This window comes from Homalodisca vitripennis, chromosome 3, assembly GCF_021130785.1.
Source record: "Homalodisca vitripennis isolate AUS2020 chromosome 3, UT_GWSS_2.1, whole genome shotgun sequence".
Classification (NCBI taxonomy): Eukaryota; Metazoa; Arthropoda; class Insecta; order Hemiptera; family Cicadellidae; genus Homalodisca; species Homalodisca vitripennis.
Genome location: NC_060209.1, coordinates 151,261,235 through 151,269,485, shown reverse-complemented (window position 1 = coordinate 151,269,485; position 8,251 = coordinate 151,261,235). Strand labels below are relative to the sequence as shown.

Genomic DNA, 8,251 nt, shown 5'->3' with positions numbered 1-8,251 from the left:
CTGAAAACAGCAACTATATAAAATAACAAATCGAAAGTACCAGATAAATTGGTATCAATGATATGGGACATATGGGAACTTTCAACTCCTAGAGCTACCAACTTATTTGAGTTCCCAACCTTTTTAAGCTGGCATCTGACTCTAGCCCTTAAATGCTACTGGACTCAGGGAGATTCCGAGTTTCTCTACTAGAGAACTTGACACTGTCGTTTACTTTTGACAGTAAACGTTTCATACACGTTTCATAACAGTTTCATTTAAAATTGTGGGTGTTATCGGCATGATAAATAGATACAAATACAGAGATGTTTACATGACAGCAGTTCAGTACGTAGATTAGAAATATTAAGAGTTTTAAATTAAAACAACTGTTTCCAGTTATCGAATAAACACAAAATAATCGTAAGTTAGGAACTCCACAACTGACTAAAAACTCTGACTCAAATCACGGTTTTCAGTTGACGCTTAACTCTTTTCATCAATTTAGAACACCATGACATCAATATATATATATATATATATATATATATATATATATATATATATATATATATATATGTAGAATCGGGCTAGGAGGGAAGGTTCTTGTCCTTTAAAGTGAGTTTCTCTATTCATAAACTTTTTAATGCAAAAGAGAATAAATTTTCAATATGTAAAGATAAAAAGCAGCTGATACTGTAAAGCTAATAAACAAGAACCTATGCTAGATCTTGAATTATTTTGCTTTTTAGTTAAAATAATGTCATAGGCATGGTATTTGAACAGCATTTCTGTAATGTTAGAATACCAATATCTTAGAAAGGATGACATGTAAGTCGGTAATAAGTTAAAGAGGCGTTTTCTTGACAAAATTTAGCAGGGTCGTCGGGACAGCGCCCGCATGAGTGAGTTAATAAAGCCAAATGTGGCAGTTGGACTATCCAGTTCAAGTGATAATTTTTCACACACACACACACACACACACACACAGATATAATTAATTTCTAAGCTTGAAAGTCATTGTTAAAAGGTCTAATTACAGTGCACTCTTGGGTTTGTTGTTCTATCCCTAATTTGCCGGAAGATTTTTACTGTTTAAAATTCTTTCTTGTTATGCTTGATGACACAGCATTGAAAGGTAGCAGTGGTGTCAAAAACTCTTGGGGTAATACTGGACAGCAATCTCACATTTACTGCCCATGTCAAGTACGTTTGTAAGTCTTTTTTTGTTCTTGCTTCCTTACATACGACAACAGTATTTTAAAGGAGTATATTGGGCACATAGAAAAGATGTAAACACTTCTGTGAGCTTTGCTCTCAATTTAGGAAGACAAGAGGATGTTTCAGACTATCAAGATGTTGCTCCTTTGATACTAATGAAAGCCAGGTGCTTGATACAGACCCTCTGCCTGGTTAACCGTTTGAGAATGTGGTGGATAGACTGATGTACTCAGGAAGCAGGTAGCTCATCGGGAGACAGGACAGAGCAAGCATTATTTGGTCCTAAAGTGAAGCTGGAAATAGGTAGGAAAATATTTTCTTATTTCGGACTAATATTGTACAACGATCTCCCCCGTAATTTAAACGTGCTTAAAAGCACTAATACTAAAACGCGAGTAAACAAATATGTATGTTGTACCTGACAAAAACCATTTCTGATCAGATATTATTGAATTTGATATTATTAAAATTGTTGTATTTAGTCCTGAAACTTAGATTAAAAATTTGATTGTTATTATTAATAATAGTGAAGGTTTAGGTTAATGACGAGAGTTGTTCTGTAAAATAGATGTATCTGAGAAACGGTTGGTTATAAATATGAGTTTTTGTTTATTTATATTAAGCAAACCGAAATATATTTTTTAACATATTGAAATAGGATGGTAATAATATTAAGATATATAAAAAAAACTACAACAGAGTCTTAGTCAAGCAGAAATATTTATTTGTAAACACAGATTTGTGTGAAAAATACAGAGCTAATTACATGTAGGAATCCAAGCAACTTGGGATAAGAGAGTAAAAATTATACAAAGTTTACCTAAATATTATTATTATCAGAAGTGATTATCCTTTGGTAAAACCTAAAGTATTTGTTTAAGGGAAATATATAATGTATTTTGTGGGGCAATAAAACTGTTATGTATTATTAGAAAATATTCTGTTATTTTATAATTTCAAGGTACAGCAGACGTACGCTAATAATACTTAACGTCTTTGACCAAATTATTGCCCTTTCATAATGTGTATATGACTAATTAAAATTAATACAAAGAATACATTGAGCGTGAATACATACTGTTGCTAAAACGAGCTTAAAATTAAATGCTAAAACTGAGAAGAGATCGAATCATTATAATTTGTTTTGAAATCAATATTTTACAAATTATTATATACTTAAAAATCACTTCTGCCATTTCCTAAGCGTTTGCTCTAAATTAAAAACTACAGCCATCCTTGGAGAACCTCTCCTGTTACTTTGGACTTTCCTCCTTGCTTGGGTGGTCCTGGTGACCGTCTTGGAGGAGATGATCTCGAAGTTGACGGTTTTAGAGTATCAGTTTTCTTAACTTCCTTTTTCTCTTCTTTATTTACACCCTTGTTGTCTTCTTTTTTATCATTTGTCTTCGAATCAGTTGAAGCTCGACTGGGTGGTCGGGGAGTGCTTGGTTTTGACTCGGGTTGTGTCGAGGCTGTACTCTTGGGAGTACTCGGCTCTGGAGAGGTCATATCCTCGCGTGGGTCCTCAGGAATAGGAGTTTTTGGTCTGAACTCTTTCTTTACGGGAGCTTCTGTCGCTGGTGTAACAGAGGTAGTTGGTTGTGTCTTAGGAACAGACGCGGGGGCAGGCGTGGAAGCCTCATTACTAGCACTTCCAGATGATTTCAACGATGCCAGACTCGGTAAAGAAGGTCGTGGGCGCGGTCTTACGATTGAGTCTTGTTTGGTTTCTGAAACCTCTTTAACAGTTGCCGGGCCATCTTGGAATACTTCATCGTCTCCCTTTATCGAACCTTTCTCGCTCGAACCATTAGCTTCTCTCTCATCGAACTCTTGTTTGATCTTTGATATCTTGAACTTAGCGTAAGCGACCCTCGTGGCAGGAGTGACAGCAGACAACTTGGGATTGTACTGAACCAGCCTGTCGGGGTCCATGGTGCCCTGGTTCTCGATGATGTGACGACGCAGACTCTGCCTCGACTGACGAGCTGCCGCATCAGCCGTACTGCCGATCGGATCTCTGGACATTGTACTCTGGCGCACCATTGCGTTCCAATCTTTCTTGCTCTTGTTGGAGCCAGCGCGTCGTCCGATGGCTTGTGCGATCTTGCTGAACACATCCTTCGGTCCCTTCTCGGATTGAATGGCTTCGTTGATGATGCCTTCTACTAACCCTATCTGGAAATCCTTCATGAGACGACGTTCCATCACTCTTCCCTTTTTTCCAGCCACTGAAACATATTCATACGATTAGGGTGTTTGATAATTTAATACAGAAATATACACAACAACAAAATAGAACAAAACTAAAGCAACGACTGGATGATATGAGTATTTAACATCTATATTAGCAAAAGCATACATAGCCAAAACAATTTACAACAATAAGATATCATTTATTTCTTGGAAAAGTACGAACGCTTGTTGGTTTTTTAATAGAATCATTACCATAATACAATATACTACTTGTAGTAGCAACTATAATAATGTTTCTATATGGTAGCAAACCACCATGTCTGAATGCATTTACTGCTAGTGAGTAATAAATGAAATAATAAATAAAACGTACGCCCTTCACGGTCCTGATTGAAGTTAGGAGTCTTCATGCCATTGTTCTTGAGAATATCTATCAGCTCATAACGCAGCGTAGAAATGTCCTGGCGGATCTCAATGACGTCATCCTCTGTGATGCCAAAGTCGTCCCTCTTACACTGTTCAGCCGTCACAAAACGTCTCACTAGCAGCCGCATCACTGTGTCATGGCGTTCCCTCGCCTTCTCTCGTGACTTTTTCTGCAAGAAGAAACTGTATAGTTGTTGTTTTCGTCAAGCAAATGTTGTACACTTTTTTTACAGCAAAATTAGGTGCTTAATTATGTACTCGTTGGGTTTAACTAAGTGAAATTCGTCAATCACTTTTTATTTTGTTAGCTATTGAAAATTCTAGATCCACAAAAAAATTATAAGACAAGCCTGACATTTGGATACCTCCAAAAGTGGCAACTGAAGGTATCCAATGGTTATACGATCAGAGCGCATCTCAGATTCAAGAGGGAACTGAAGTGGGAGTATACCTGGCACGAACCAACATGTCGACCCAATAGAGAAAGCACAAACCATTTATACCTTAAACGGATTGTAATCCTAATATCAGTCATAAACATTATCATCGGACAATTGTAGCATCATATCCAGACCAAACAAAAATTAATAACTAATTTTTTTAGTGAATTACTTACAGCCCATTTTGTAGTACTGTGTGAACAACAATTTTTGATATTTCAATAGCAACGGTATATTAATATTGGCAAAGAATTCATTATAAACACGTTAAAGCTTTATTTTGTTTACTTCTCTATTCAAGGAAAGTAATTTGTTTTTAGGTTCAGTTTCAGTTTTGTGAAATTATTTTTTAAGAGAAGGTAGCGTTTAGTTAATGTGCTAAGGAAAATTACTTCTGTCCAGCAATTGTTTAGCTGATTCAGGTCCGCCCCTAGTAACGTGTTTCAACAGGAGACGTTTTAAAATCTAGCATATCTAAGCCTAATAGAATTCTTTTAAAGAAAATATAGAAGAATATTTATATGATTATTCGAAAACTGTGAGGGAAAAGCGGAACGAAATTATGTACTTTTGCATTAAAAAGTTTCTCAAGTCGATTAGTTTTTTGAATAGTGTGGTTAAATATTTATAAATTAACATTATGCATATATGACCATTCTAGATACCTTAAACGAATTTATAATACTGTTACACTGATTATCATGTCGTACAACTGGGAACTTTCAGATTATTTATTCATCTCATCTTAGCTTTGCTGTAGTCTGAATTTCTAAAACAAAACTTCCTTGATGTAGAAAAGTGCAATTAGATTTTGTTTTTTTTAGATACAACGAAATGCAGGAGTTGAGCAAAACGTAGGAGCAGTTTAGTTGGCAAGAAAAGAGTAACTTTTGATAGAGTGAAAATAACTAAAGATTCAACCTTTGAAAAACACCCAAAGGACTTACTGAAACGCCAAGGCGCCAATGAAAATATGATCGAAAAAAAAGGCTTGTAAGATTATTACTGTTCAGGAATACGTTAAGATTCTGACGATTTCTAGACTGAGGAATATTGTTATCCTACTGGTTGCCATCTGCGAGGTTTAATGAGCATCTAGCGAAGTTTGGGTTGGGAAAGATTTTGTTGTATGTCAAGACGGACAATAGATCATCTGTTATTGGAACGGTATTTATAGAAAAAGAAGAAACAGATAGGCTGGAATAATATAAAATAAATTTATCCTCAACTTCATTTCACGTCGAACTGTTAAATCCAATTTTTAATGTACCGGAAGACCTACTAGCAACTAAACTTGCGTCATCGCATAAATTTGTATTCCCATTAGTTTGCTATAATACCTGCTACTATTATATAGTTATATAAAAGTTAATGGCTTTTCATCGATGTCATTTTGTTGAACCAATACTAATCGGTCAAGCATGATTTCATTGGTAATGCTGGATCTGTACTAATACTCTCATATCATTAGATAAAAACGTGTAAACCGTATTGGGGAAACCCTATGTAGGTGAATTAATGGATAAATGTTAGACTAATAATTATATAAATTGAAAGTTTTATACTAACCATCATTGAACCTGTGGTCTTTCTAGAGTTAGAACAGGAGAGCCAGTTGTTTACGTTTTTCATGGTGGGGAAAATGTTGAATGGGGGTGGAATAGTGTTGCCGTCATCGAAATAACTGATCCACAATCCACTGCGAGCAAACTTCCATTCGGTGTCTGATCGTTCCTGACGAAAAAGTACATTTGTACAATTACAATTATGATAAGTACACCAGTACATTAAAAATGCTTGTAACACTATGTATTTGTAGGAGCTGCTTAAAACCTATTCAGAACATGTTAAAACTACTATTACACAATTTGTAAAGGAATCTGTTAGTACGCTGTAAGTTATGTATCTACAGAATAAGTATTCCCCTGTTAAACATCTTGTTGTTTGGCGCTCTGAGGATTACTTGTTTTATTTGTACGTTACTGCTAACTTTAAAATAAATTAATTTGAATTACATTGCATACTATGTTTACTTTTATACGATTAGTTCTACGTAAGAATAGGAACTTCTTATGTAATACTTATGGGTGTTCAGGCATTCACAACACGGCATTGAAATACTAAGGTTTAAGGCAAAAACGTATCAAATTTATCAGATGAATAATCGTGAGGAAAGTTAATAAAATATTGCTAAAATATAACAACTGATTTCGATCGTTTCTACTCGGAATCGTTGTCGATAAAACATTCTAAGATATGTAGTATCTGTGCTTGTACTGAACAAAGGTTTAAATAATACGCGTAGGGGTACATAGTACTGTTAGGTAATAAACTATAGGGCTTCACAATTACATTTTTCACTTATTTGTTTACAGTTGTAATGCAAGCTGTGGTTGTATAAAATTAAACAACAAAACTTTTTGGCTCACCCTCTAGACCAGAATATTGTGGTCTTTGAAGTTCGTAAGTTTCAATAAACCATTCTTATGAACTGGTTTATTGAAACTTACGAACTGAAACACTTGGCCTCTAAAAGCTTTTAGAATAAAATTACATTTTCGAACAATTCTAAGCTTCCGGCCTCTGACAGCCTCCTAGTCACTGATAGCTCTCAGCTTCCAAGAACCTGTGGAAGCTCCCGATCTTGGGTGCCTCTTAGAGATCACAATCCCTGAGAGTTCTCAGCCTATAGGAAACTTTGGACTCTGGAAGCCCCCGATTATGGTTGCCTCTCGGAGATCTCGACTCCTGAGAGCTCTCAGCCTCAAGCAACCTTTGGACTCTGTAAGAACCCGATCTTGGCTGTCTCTTGTAGATCACGACATTTTTTCTGTTCAATAAATTCGATATTGCATTTTTTAAGATAAAGCTAAAAGCAACTCATTCAAAGTTTAAAGCCACAATCAAATATAAAGCATAAAAAAGATATGTGTTTTACTAGTTTCTATCTAACAACACACATTTTAGCGATAGAGCCTGAGCTCATGCCTAAATGAGTTCTCGTCCGTTGATGATATACTATACAGTATGAGGGAGGAGCTGAGTTAATGTGTGTTCTGCTCGTTACTGAGAGAGGGTTCCCGTGTCTGATGTTACATCGGTTAACGCACACTTACCTGCTCAGGGCAGTGATGGCATGTACTTGAGTTTAACAGCCGTTGTTTGAGTCAGACTTGGAACTCTGCACTCTATACTAAGTCTTCCGACCTCACCAGAAGTAAAAGGTAGTGAGGAACTAACATTATATTAGGTTTGAACTCTTACTTGAAATGATAAAAAACACTCCGAACTGTGTATTTGAAACTTAAACACATTATTGGCGTCTACGTCAATGTTGATTTGTTTTCTAATAGGCTATAATAATTAGAATAATAAAAAAGTTATATGTTGAAGTTTAACTAATTACACATGATTTTAGAAGTAAAAGATATTTATAATTACTACAAAAAAGACGGAGACGTGTAATTTTAAATATTAAATGATATAAGATTTATTCAGTAGATGCACCAGACAAACGTCAATTCGTGACTGTCTAATTGTGAACGTAGAGACAACTGACCAAGCAAAATATTTAAGTTTAACTTGGAAGCAATCGTCCTACCTCATAAAATTACCAAAATATAGAAATAGTTAAATAAATTTGCAACGTTTTTATTTAAAACATCTTAATTATAAGCCCTTTCCGAACCGTGGAGTTAGAAACATCAGTATTTGTTGCGTTTGTGAGATTTAATTCTTGTCATAACAATTGAATATTACAAACTCCATAACTTACGTTTTCACGATAAAAGCTCGAAACCATTTTTAAAAGGAAATAACCAAATAAGTGGTTCTGATTTTTTAATTTGTTGGGGGAACAGACTTCAATCTAAGAAAAAAATAATCTCGAACAGTCAGTTCTGTTTACACCGGTTACCAGGAGGTATGTATAAAATTCTCTTGTAAATTAAAATTTGGTTTATGCACGTGAATCATTCATTTAAAAAGGT

The 8,251-nt window shown here is 35.2% G+C and overlaps 1 protein-coding gene across 2 annotated transcripts in view; it reads right to left on the bottom strand.

Annotated features, from left to right (window-relative positions):
* Positions 1–1,901: 1,901 nt before the first annotated feature.
* Positions 1,902–8,251, bottom strand: part of LOC124357647 (transient receptor potential protein) — a 67,347-nt gene continuing 60,997 nt past the window's right edge. For both annotated transcript variants that reach the window (XM_046809624.1, XM_046809623.1), the window contains exons 15-17: positions 5,832–5,996; positions 3,770–3,992; positions 1,902–3,431 (exon numbers count right to left, since the gene is read on the bottom strand). In XM_046809624.1, the coding sequence (XP_046665580.1) occupies positions 2,425–3,431; positions 3,770–3,992; positions 5,832–5,996 (1,395 nt within the window). In that variant the 3' untranslated portion in view covers positions 1,902–2,424. The remainder of the gene's footprint in view (positions 3,432–3,769; positions 3,993–5,831; positions 5,997–8,251) is intronic.